General features: G+C 42.3%; 1 protein-coding gene across 1 annotated transcript; it reads left to right on the top strand.

Moving 5' to 3' along the window:
• The first annotated feature begins 6,680 nt into the window (after positions 1 to 6,680).
• Positions 6,681 to 8,167, top strand: NKAPL (NFKB activating protein like). The gene has a single exon (XM_045866242.2). It carries the CDS (start codon positions 6,742 to 6,744, stop codon positions 7,951 to 7,953), a length of 1,212 nt encoding a protein of 403 aa, XP_045722198.1. The 5' UTR covers positions 6,681 to 6,741; the 3' UTR covers positions 7,954 to 8,167.
• Positions 8,168 to 12,738: the final 4,571 nt, after the last annotated feature.

The following is a 12,738-nucleotide window of genomic DNA, read 5'->3' as shown; positions in this document are numbered from 1 at the left end:
GGCCTTGCCTGCCTCCAGCTGTCACTCTCCTGCCCTTTAAGGCCAAAGGCTTGGAGGAACGCCCTCCCTATCCCTGGCTAGTCCGCTTGCATTCGTCCTTACCACGTTGTAGGCAGCAAACCGCCCACAAAGCCATTCCGACCCCTCCAGCCGAATTAACCAGAAGTGCCCAACCTCCCCCACCAGTTGCCACTTTACATTTTCCAGGGCCTCCTTTCAGCAGCCAGGCTTATGCGGCTCCCTACTTCGGGGAACTCTGCTGTCCCTGGCTTCGGGACCCTATTCTCTTCCTGCTTGCTTGCTTTTTGTTTTCTTCCCAGTTCCCATCCCCTGATTATACCTGGGCTCATAATCCTGGCTTTATTTACCACTTACTAGCTGGGTGACCTCCGTTAACTACATAACCTCTTTGTGCCTGACTTTTCCAATCTTAACTGGGGGTAATAATAGTAGACAGGGATGTTGTGAGCAGTAAGTGAGTTTTTTGTGTGTGTAAAGTTCTTAGAATAATGGCTGACCTATAGTAAGCGAGGCCTTCCCTAAAATGGAAGGAAACCCTGAGATTCCTTTGAGCCAGAGGGGCAAGATTTAAGCCAGAAGTGACAGCAGTTATTTTGCTGGAGTGAGATGTCCGTAAGTCCCCTTTCTACTCAGTGGAATGCAAGTTTGGTATAGAAGTTTATAAAGTGGAAAAGTACCATGTTGGTACCTTCCTGAGTTTTTATTCCTCCGTCTATCCCTCTGCGGTTCAAAGGGTAGCAAGAAAGGGATAGAACTTAAGAAAATGAGAGGTCCCAAAGGCTGTTACAAATGAAAACTACTAGAAAATATTTGTCTCTTGATGAGCCGCCACAAGAGGTACAAGGCATTGACATGAAGCATTGTTGGCAAAACAAGTGAACCTGAATCAAATTAGGTTTCTAGATCCTAGTAGTTGCATATCAGTGAGATTCAGAAACAAGTTAGCATTTTTCACACTGCACAGCACATTAGAATTATTGGGGAGCGTTAAAGCATCTTGATATCTTGGTTGCAACCAAGATCAATTCAATCAGAAGGTCGAAGGATGGAACTTAGGTGTGCATAACTATAAAATTTTCATAGGTAGTTGTGATATGCAGGTACGTTTGAGAATTAATGAGCTCAATGGTACTTAAAAGAAGCAATAAATAAAATTCAGAATGTGGGATATTCCATAGGCAGAAAAACCTGGATCCTCAACAAATACATGGCATTTTTTGAAAAGGCAGCAGAGAAAAGGGAACTGTTTTAAAGGAGACCGAATAGATGTATCAGCCAAATGCAAACCTTATTTGGAAACTGATCAGAGCAAAACAGCTGTAAAAACACATTTGGGACAACTGGGAAAACTAAAACACAATGATATTAAGGAGTTACTATCAATTTAGTTGTCATAATGATATTGGGGTTATGTTAAGGAAAAAAGGCCTCATTTGATAGAAATTTATACTGAGGTACTTGTCGGTGTACTGATATAATGTCTGGATTTGCTTTAAAATAATCAGAACTAGGGGCACCTGGTGGCTCAGTTTAGCCTCAGACTCTTGATCTCAGCTCAGGTCTTAAGCTCTGAGTTTGGGCCTCGTGTTGGGCTCCACACTGGGCATGGAGCCTACCTAAAATTAAGAAATAAAATACTCAGAACTAGAGAAAACACACAAAGAAAGGTACCGCGATAGCTGTTGAAGTTGAGCGAGAGGCATAGGGGTTCACTGTAATATGCTCTTTACACTTATACATATTTGAAGTTTTCCACAGAAATTTGCTTTTTAAGTATACAAAGTCCTACTTCTTTCTTGAATAATTCGGTCCAAAAGCCTTTAAGTGGTGCCAGGATGCTGGGATCATGACCTGCTTAACTTTAACCAGGTGCCCCACTGTAGACCTATTTTAACCCCTACACTGCTTTTCCCTGTTGAGGAGCAGTCACCTTGCTGCCAGAGAAAATTAAAAAATGATAGTATGACTATATGGCCTTTTAAAGATATGATCAACTTTTTTTTAAGATTTTATTTTTTAAGTAATCTCTACACCCAACATGGGGCTCAAACTCACAACCCCAAGACCAAGAGTCCCGTGCTTGCTGACTGAGCCAGCCAAGGACCCCAGTATGATCAGCTTTTAAAGACCCCTAGAGGGCGCCTGGGTGGCTCAGTTGGTTAAGCGACTGCCTTCAGCTCAGGTCATGATCCTGGAGTCCTGGAATCGAGTCCCGCATCGGGCTCCCTGCTCAGCCAGGAAGTCTGCTTCTCCCTCTGACCCTCCCCCCTCTCATGCTCTCTCTAGTTCATTCTCTCTCAAATAAATGAATAAAATCTTAAAAAAAAAAAAATAAAGACCCCTAGAAACTAAAAGACTCACTTCTCTGCTGAGCACAGAGAAATTCAGGGGCTGTTCAAGTTCCTCACATAATTGGTAGCAAAGTTAGGACTAGAAGCTTTGTTATTCAGAACTTCAGTTATCCAGTGAAATTTTTACCCATTATTGTTTCTCATGAACTCATGAACAGTGCCCCTCATCTATACTATTCATCAGTCACTGTCCAGGTAACAAGGGTTACTCTCTCAGCTCGGGGAATTTAGAGTCCCATGAATAAGACTGGAATTTCAGTCATACCTGAAGAAGCAGATTCAGGAGAGTAGAAAATAGAATTTGAGAACATGGGAAAGAAGTACATTACACCAAGTGCTTATATTTCCCCATTATATTCATTATGTTGAAAACTATAAGTAGGTATCTTTGATTTAACTCTGAGGTCTCTAAAAGTCCCTCAGACAGTACATTTCTTCTTGTTTATTGCTTAAAGACATAAAAACTTAATCCTGACACACCTTAATGGAAATATTAAGATCAAATTAAGTGTCCAAGTAACAGTTGAGATGTTGCTATAATTGTTAGAGGCAGGTCTGACCCTTCTAGGTATCAGTATATAGAAATCTTCAGAACAATGGAGAAGAAACAATTCTCCAACCTGCATAGAAACCTTAAAAATGCCTACGTGTTAGGTATTTTGTATTAAGGGAATCAACCATATAGATTCTTATGAAACTGTTACAACATGAACTGTACTAGTTCCAAAATCATACAGTATTTTTTCCTAATTCTGTATCCCCTGTGTGAGACTACAGATGATTCAACAGAATTTATTTTATATGTTGCATCAGGAAAAATAGGATGCTCCTTTGTCTACACCTATTGTTTATAGAGCTGGGAGTTGGGTGAGGTGAGAGAGGCACTTAGGTCACAGAATTTAAGAGAGTGGATGTGTCCTTAGATTTGGGCCCTCAGTGCCTCTCTCGCCTCACCCTACTCCTGGCTCTGTATAGACACAACATTAGAATCCATTAAGCATTTTTATATTTATCTCCTCTGACTCTTCCATTGGTGAGGAAGTGGCATTGCTAGGAGTCTCCCTCATGTCTTTTCACACTCTATTCCTAACTTCCACTACCCGTCTCTTTCTTAGAAAATGCACGTTTAAGCAAGAGTCTTGTTTCTACAGTGAGAGGGTTCCTGATTAATTCATTCATCCAGGTATGTTTATTTGATTTCACCCCAGATACAAAGTGGAGTTTGGGAGAAATCACAAAAGAAATGAAAAGTGTGATTCTTGACCTTGCGATGCCTAGAAATGTATCAGGGAGAAAGTAAAAGGCAAAACCTAAAAATACAGAAAGTAACACTACAAAATGATAATGTGCAGAGAAGAGGTTGAATACAGCTTTAAAACCGCGGTAGCAGGACGCCTGGGTGGCTCAGTCAGTTAAGCGTCTGCCTTCGGCTCAGGTCATGATCCCAGGGTCCTGGGATCGAGTCCCACATCGGGCTCCTTGCTCGGCGGGGAGCCTGCTTCTCCCTCTGCCTGCCTCTCCCCCTGCTTGTGTTCTGTCTCTCTGACAAATAAATAAATAAATAATCTTAAAAAAAATAAAATAAAAAATAAAACCCCTGTAGGGTCACCCCTTCAAGAGCATGGTGGTTAGGAGCGCTGGCCCAGGCGTAGTCCACCCTTCACAAAATCATAAAAAAAATACATTTACAATACTGCATGTACATTTATTGTAAAAATAAACAAACAAAAAGCCCCCCACGTGTAGGTGCCCCAGACTGTGGGCAGCGCTCTTCCCAGGTGGTGTTCCCCTGCCTGGAGGCTTGGGCTCAGCAGCCGCCACACCGGGAAAATTTATGGAAAACAATTTTGAGAAAGATAGTAAGATATTACCTATGAGAACAATTTCATTTTAGCTGAGCTTTCAACATCTGGTGCTTTTCTTAATGATTAGAATGTATTGCTATTTCAAAAACTACCTATTTTCTTTTCTTTTAAGATTCATTTATTTATTTGAGAGAGAGAGCAGCCACGTGTACAAGCAAGGCTAAGGGCAGAGGGAGAGGGAGAGAGAGAATCTTCAAGCAGACTCCCCACTGAGCATGGAACCCAACGCAGGGCTTGATCCCAGGACCCTGAGATCACGACCTGAGCTGAAATCAAGAGTTGGCCACCTAATGACTGAGCCACCAGGGTGCCCCCAAAACTACCATTTTTTAAAAAAGATCTTCAAATACATTTTTGTGCTCTATCTGAATGAATATTTGCTCATCTATAAATAAAATTAAGAAAATAAAAGCCCCTCCCCCCAAAAAGATATGGTAGGCATTTATTTTTATTCCTATCAGCGTATTTTTTGTACCACTGCTTTCTCTACTAAGTCAGGGGTCAACAAACTACTGTCTACAGACCAAAATTGGCCCACTGCCTGTTTTTGTATGGCGTGAGCAAGAAATTATTTTATATTTTCATATTGTTGAGGAAAAATCAGAAGAATATGATGTGAAAATTGCAGAAATTCAAATTTCAGTATCTATAAATAGTTTTATTAGAACACATTCATGTTCATTTATATATTATCTATGGCTGTGTTTGCCTTACAATGGTAGTACCCCAATTAAGCAAAATGTTATTCCTCAATTTTTTCATTCTTCCCATTAGAAAACGTGTCTTACAAAAAATGTATTATTACTTTTAACAAAAATAATTTTTATTAAATTTCTAATCAAATACTATAATAATTTATTTTCTTTCATTAAAAGACTTAAATGTTTACAACATTATCAGTTTGGGAAGACAAAGAGTAAAAATGGCAGCAAAGTGATCAAAAGACAAATTCAGAGACAGAATAAATGCAGCCTATTTAAATGCCTGCCCGGCTCTGGTGGATGCTGCCAGAGTGCTGATTCTAAGCCTCAGAATAAGTAATAGTTCAAAATCTCCTCCAGCTTCAACACGTCCCAGTGAGAAATTTTGGTGACTTCAAAGAAGACCTGGTGACAATACTTGGAATGCACAGTCTTGAGCCTATTACAAAGATGCAAAATCAGCAGGATGTTCAACTGCTTGCCCAAGGGGTGAAGATCAGAGGTCTTGTAGCCACTGTAATACTCCAGGGTAGGAGCCCAGTGTCTGAACTTCTTCAGTAGAGGGTCAGGAGGAAGGAGTCAGCAGCTAGCTTGGAGGCCCTCTACTGGATACATTCCTATTCCTGCAGTCATCTCATGGATGAAGCAGGACAAGGTCAATGTCTTCATGCTGGCATGGAGATACCTAGCATATCTGCACAGGAAATGATAGGCAATGGGAATGTTGGTATCAAATTTGAAGGTTTGCAGGTTGCTGACTTCCATAGTGAGCATCTCATCTTGCTTATAAATATCATCTAAAAATCTAATTTGATCCTATTCAATTTAATTTCCCCACTTTACTGTTTAGAGTCCTAGCAGCAGGAAAGCACTATTTCTAAATTCTGACTTAGCTTTTCTGTCACTTTACAAGTCTGTCAAATAACCGAGGTCAACTTAACTGTAGAGAACCAAGATGATGGTATGCCTACATACATTTTAAGATCAGAGGAAAATGATCTTGCATGAAACGCTGACCATTTCAGAGAGTGAACGAAGTGTGTGCAGAAAGTGGTTCCCAAGCACAAAATTTCTGGAGAAATTAACCAGGTTAGGAGACATCTACAAGACTGGGTTGGATGCTTCCCTGCATTTCAGGGGTAGAAAAGTGTGAATTTAAGAATTAAAATCACACTTGATCTCACCCAAAAGGCCGAGAAGCTATTAAAATCGTAACTCTGGCCTTCACGTGGCTCAGAGGCTGAGCTTAAACTTCGTTTCCAAAAGAAGTTCTGGTTCTTGCTTCCAGTAGGCACAAGCGGGGTTTGCAATTCACGAGTACAAGTATTTCCTCCGTGAAGATGGTGGACAGGTTCCTTTCTGAGATCAACGAAAGGAGCGTGCAAGTAGGAAGCCTCCACCAAGGGGCAATGATAAAGAGGGCCGAAGGGAGCGAGGAGGAGCGAAGGCTATTAAGACGGTTGAAGGCGAATAGCCAAGCAGCGTAGAAGACGTCTGAGCAGCAGAGGGGGTCGCTGGTACGAACTCCTCTTCGGCGACCCAGGGGCTCAGGGCACAGAGGCGGAGCCTAACCACAAGCTCCGCCTCGCCTCTCCACCCACTGCCCCAGGGAAGCCTCCGGCGCCGGCGTTTCCCGTCCCCGCCCGCGCGCGCGCGCTGCGTCCTCGCCCAGCAATCCGCCGGAAGCGGAAGTCGCGGCAGAAGCGTCGCCGAAGCGCCTCGGGCGGTGGGAAGTACCGGCCGCCGCTGTGTCTGTGGTAACTGCCCGGCGTTGGTCCTTGGATCGCCCGTGAGGCGTGGCTCATGGCCCCGGTGTCCCGGTCCCGTTACGTCGAGGACACCGCGGGCTCTCGGAGGTGGCGGCGCAGCTCGTCGGGGAGCCCGCCGTCTGTGCAGGCCAGACGCTCCCCGTTGGGAGGCCGCGGCCGCTCTCACTCCCGCGGCCTCGAGGGCCTCAGGCCTCCGTGGGGAGGGGCGGGCGTCGGCGCCCCTTGCCCGCTTGGCCGCCGTCGAGAGGCGGCCCCGGCGTCGCGCAACTACGCCTTCTCAGCCTCTTCTGTCTACTGTGGCGGGTACCGCTACCATCACCACGACTGTGCGGGCCACCGGCAGTGGGCGGAGGAGCACGAGGAGGAGGAGGAGGAGAGCTACCGGCAGAGGAGGCTGAAAGAGAGAGAGAGGATTGGGGAGTTGGGAGCTCCTGAGGTGTGGGGGCTGTCGCCAAAGTTTCCGGAGCCGGATTCTGATGAGCACACGCCCGTGGAGGATGACGAGGTGAAGACTCAGAAGCCCAGCAGTTCAGACTCCAGCTCTGAAGAAAAAAGGAAGAAGACCGGTCGTTCAAAGAGCAAGAAAAAAAGAAAGAAAAAGTCCAAAAGGAAGCATAGGAAATACTCTGATAATAGTGATGCGAATTCAGACTCCGACACTGATTCTAGCTCTGATGATGATAAAAAGAGAGCCAAAAAAGCCAAGAAGAAGGAGAAGAAGAAGAAACACAGGGGTAAAAAAACCAAGAAGAGTAAGAATAAGAAGACTAAGAAAGAATCCGGTGACTCAAGCTTTAAAGATTCAGAAGGGGAGTTGCCGGAAGATACCTGGATTGGGCAGTCAAAGACTGCAGATACCATGGATCTGATAGGTCCAGAAGCACCTATAATACACACCTCCCAAGATGACAAACCTTTGAACTATGGCCATGCTCTGCTCCCAGGTGAAGGTGCAGCAATGGCGGAGTATGTAAAAGCTGGAAAGCGAATCCCACGAAGAGGTGAAATTGGGCTGACAAGTGAAGAGATTGCTTCATTTGAATGCTCAGGTTATGTTATGAGTGGTAGCAGGCATCGTAGAATGGAGGCTGTACGACTGCGTAAAGAGAACCAGATCTACAGTGCTGATGAGAAGAGAGCCCTTGCATCCTTTAACCAGGAAGAGAGACGGAAGAGAGAGAATAAGATTCTAGCCAGTTTCCGAGAGATGGTGTACAGAAAGACAAAAGGGAAAGATGACAAGTAAGGACTTTTGTTGTTCAGCAGGACTTTTAACAACCATTTTATATGACCAAAATAGTGTGAAAAGACTTCATGGTGCTACTGTATCTACTATGTTAGAAAGTCCTTCAAGAAAAAGCTGCTGTTTGAGATCTCTTTAACAATTTATTTTGTTATTTTTAATTTAATATGTGCACATGGCTTAACAAATATTCAAGTACTACAGTTGGAGAGTTAATAAAAGGTCTTTCATCCTAGTTCCTGATTCTTCTCCTCAAAGAAATCTCTTCTTGATGTCTGTTACATCTGTTCATAAGTTCTGTGTATATACAAGCACGTTGCAGGTTAAAGGTTGGAGTTATTAACCTGAAGATTATTTTCCCTGTTGAACCTGACCTCTCTCTCTCTCTTGAAGGGCTTCATGGAGCCCTTCATTTGCCCCTAGCAGGACCAGAAGAACCCCAGAAAGAACAAAGGATTCAAATGAGTGTATATTTCTGGTTGCAGTTAACAGATTGTGTTAAAAAATAAAGGAGATTTATTGGTTCATGTAACTGAAAAGTCCTGCAGGAAAATGGGTTTCCTGCATGGCTTTATGGGACCTTAACTTTTTTCTCTCCATGGGTCATTTTCCTCCGTAGCCTGTTTTCCCTTAAATAACAAAAGGGTTGCCAAAGGTCCTGAGTTTGGTTATATACTTCCTGGTCCACCTCTGAGGAGAGAAAACATTTCTGTCCTGGCATTCCAAACAAGAATCCTGAGATGACCCTAATTGGATTAGCTTAGGTCACATGCCCACTCTCATAAAAGGTACTGTTGTCAGGAGATAGGCCTACTCCTGGAGCTGTGAGTATAGTCAATTTATAGGCTACATGGGGAAGAAGTGAATACCTGAATGAAAATCAGGGTAATGTTGGGAAGGTGTATAGGCAACCAACAAACGCCCACTATAGTTTTGAATGATTTCTAAAAAAACACAGTACATGTGCTGAAAGCCAAAATTTTCTTGAAGCTTGCTTTTGACTATTAGGGAATACCTGGCTGAAGGGGACATAGGGTTTATCCATCAAAATAGATCTGAAAAGAAAAGATGAAGGTCCATTGTGCTTGGGTCTTCCAAAGAGTAGATTAGGTGCCACCTTAGACTAAGAGGAGAAAGAAAAAAAATGAGAAGGTATAAAGAATGAAGTTGGTGGAGTTCACGAAAAGATCAGATCAGGAGGGACCTCATGGACAACAAAGTTAGCATTGAAAGGCTGGCTAGCTCCAGTGTTAGAGAAGACTTTAGAGTGAACTCCACTCATGGTCTATGATAAAGCCTTCATTGTCATCCAGTGACATCTGCCTGAATCCTAAGACTTCATTTCATCGCTAAGCAAACTATCTCATTTGAAAAGGGGACCCCCGGGGCGCCAGGGTGGCTCAGTTGGTTAAGCGACTGCCTTGGCTCAGGTCATGATCCTGGAGTCCCAGGATCGAGTCCCACATCGGACTCCCTGCTCGGCAGGGAGTCTGCTTCTCCCTCTGACCCTCCCCCTTCTCATGCTCTCTCTCTCTCTCTCTCATTCTCTCTCTCAAATAAATAAATAAATAAAATCCTAAAAAAAAAAAAAGAAAAGGGGACCCCCTTTTCAAGGCTCGAGACCCTACTAAGCTCCACAGAGCTGAGGGTGAAGGGGTGGGGTTCTAGAATCTCACAGGGCAGTATGAGGTGGAAGGGCACCTTCATCCTAGTAGATGACTTGATTGGCACTGGACCACACTACTTTGAGAATTTCCCCAGAGTATTGGGGAGCACTGGTAAAAGCCAATGTTACATATGTATATTTCTATCTTTAGAAACAAACCATACCACATTTCACCCATGAACTTACACCTTGCTTTTTTCACTTAATACATCTTGGAGATGTTTTAATCAATGCATATAAATACACCTTATTCTCTTTAATGACTTTACAATGTTCTATTGAATGAAAGGACCACATTTTATTGGATGTTTAAGATGTTTCCTATATTTTGCAATTACACTGTACTGAAGTGAAAATCTTTGTGGATATGTGAGAATATTATCTGTAACATTCTCATCTAGAAATAGAATTATTGGGTCAAAAAGAATTCTTTGGATCATCTAAAAATGGCCACCTATAAGTGGAGTTCTTGGATTAAATGGAAAATATTTATTAGGTGCTTTTTATATGCTAGGCACTATGGCAGGTACTGGATATAAACCAAAGAGCAAGTTAAGTTTGATCCTTGCCATCACAACAGAATTTTACATTCTACTGGAGGAGACAGACCTTTAAAAACTACCAGACAAATATGTATTAGTTGCGGCATGCTGTGAAGAAAATAAGGGACTAGAGACAATAACAGGGGGAGGTTTTTGATAGGGTGGTCAGGAAAAATCTAAGAATGTCACATGTTCTATGTGCTTTTACATTTTAATAGATTTTGCAACATTGCTTTGTAAATAAGATGTACCAGTTTACACACCTACATCACCAACAATATTGTACTTCTAAACCTTTTGATCTTTGCCAATCTAATAGGTGAAAAATGGCGTTTCATTTTTTTCTTAGAGAGAGAGAGCATGAGCGGGTCTGGGGGAGGGGGGGAGGGAAAGGGAGAGACAGTCTTAAGCAGACTCCCCACTGGGTGCAGGGCCCAACACGGGGCTCAATCTTACAACCCTGAGATCATGACCTGAGCTGAAATCAAGAGTCAGATGCTTAACCAACTAAGCCACCCAGGCGCCCCTCGGATTTTTCTTTATTAGTTTATTCATATGATGGTTTAAAGTTACAGATTTCCTAATATAAAACTATGGGTTAAGTTTATTGGACTCATTTGTAGGTTTTTTATTGTTTAGAACAATCACTGGTCACATAATTTTCTATTTAAAATTCAGAATAATGAATTAATATTTTGCTGAATATGTGGAAGCCGAGAGAAAAGCAGAAAGCATCATTACAAAAAGATAAGAACTGCTATCTTATGCTATAGCATGGTAGCATGACTTGTAATGCAATAGGGCCTCTACAGATCCTATAGAAGAAGAAGCTTTCATTTTGAATATCTTAAGAATGGACCTGATGGAAACATACGGACCACCATTTTGTTTACAAAAATAAGGATAATCCTGAAAAATGATAATCTCAAATTTGAAAATTGATTTTTAAAATTAGCAACATGTAGTCTGTCCTGTAAGATAGCATCTTTATTAATTCTTATCTACCTCTACCCCTTCCAAAAGATAGACTACTTAAATTAAAAATGCAGACCTTGAATTTTTTTAAACCTCTGCTTTAACTACATTTTGATTTTCTTTTTAAAGATTTTATTTATTTGACAGAGAGACAGCAAGAGAGGGAACACAAGCAGGGGGAATGGGAGAGGGAGAAGCAGGCTCTCTGCCAAGCAGGGAGCCCGATGCTGGGGGACCCTGGGATCATGACCTGAGTAGAAGGCAGACGCTTAATGACTGAGCCACCCAGGCGCCCCTACATTTTGATTTTCATGGGTTATTCAATACAATGCCAATTTAAGCCTTGATACTATGAGTGACGTTTACGAAGCCAGCCATGGTAGAGAGTTTGAAAGGGGCAGTAAATTAAGATATATTTACTTCCTTTTTATTTTTATTTTATTTTTTTTAAAAGATTTTATTTATTTATTTGAGACAGAGAGAATGAGAGACGGAGAGCACATGAGAGGGGGGAGGGTCAGAGGGAGAAGCAGACTCCCTGCCGAGCAGAGCCCGATGCGGGACTCCATCCAGGGACTCCAGGATCATGACCTGAGCCGAAGGCGGTCGCTTAACCAACTGAGCCACCCAGGCGCCCTACTTCCTTTTTAAATTTTATGTTTATCTCTTACGTAATTTTCAAAAAATATATAAGCCCTTCTTTAGAAAGAAAGAAAATCAGACATATGAGTTTTCTGTCAAAAAAAAAAGTTAACTTCTAATTAGTAAAGTATTTGCATTGACTGCATTTGTTTGCCTAAGGAAGTTTTAAGGTGAATATATTTAATTGGTATTTCTAAAAGATACTTCCAAGCTTCTGGCACCCAAGGAGGAGATGTTAACTCTCCTTGTTGTCATGAAACACGTTTTTTTCTTTTGCTGTGATAATTTCAATGCTGAAAACACTGAATAAATTACCTGTCATAAAATAATGATTAGTATATTTGATGATATTTCAAAACTATCAACTAATTAAACAGAAGTTGTTTAGATTTTTAAAAGGATTTATTTTATTCAAAGACTAAAAAACAGTTTTTGGTAAGGTGAATAAGAAGGAATATTTCTTCTGTAGAATTATTTTTGTAAAGTGATATCTGATGGTTTTTTCCCCCTAAAACCTACATTCTCTGCAAAGTATTGCTGATTATACTTTTCTAGTAATCTACTTAATTTTTCATTACCTTAAATATTTCAATACCAATATATTTTCATTGTTCAATTTGATCTTCAATTCTTTGATACTACGAAAAAAAAGGGAAAAAACGCCGATACGGTGACATTTATTTTTGCCGTTGTGTTTGACGACTTTTTAAATTGGGGAGAAATGGAAAGGTACGTGTCTGCGTTTAATTCGTGAGCGAGCAAAGTAGAAACGCTGGCTGTTCACGGAAACCGTTAACCGAGCGGGCCTGCTCTCCCCTAATAAAATCAACCTCGGCGCGCAGACGAGGGCCGCCCGCGCTCGCCCCGGCGCGCCGCCAGGGGGCGGAGCTCCGCCCCCTGCCGCGCGCCGGAAGCCGGACACCATCGAGCCGCGGTCCTCCCGCGTGCCTAGAGCGGAGGCGA

This window comes from Mirounga angustirostris, unplaced genomic scaffold (assembly GCF_029215605.1).
Source record: "Mirounga angustirostris isolate CCGP_5_RB_7025 unplaced genomic scaffold, mMirAng1.0.hap1 SCAF_8, whole genome shotgun sequence".
In the NCBI taxonomy this organism is placed as follows: Eukaryota; Metazoa; Chordata; class Mammalia; order Carnivora; family Phocidae; genus Mirounga; species Mirounga angustirostris.
Note: the sequence above shows the minus strand (reverse complement) of the source record. Positions and strands in the feature narration are given on the sequence as shown.

Bases quoted from the DNA above. Each gene is read 5' to 3' on its own strand.
- NKAPL (XM_045866242.2), top strand. From the start codon at position 6,742: ATGGCCCCGGTGTCCCGGTCCCGTTACGTCGAGGACACCGCGGGCTCT.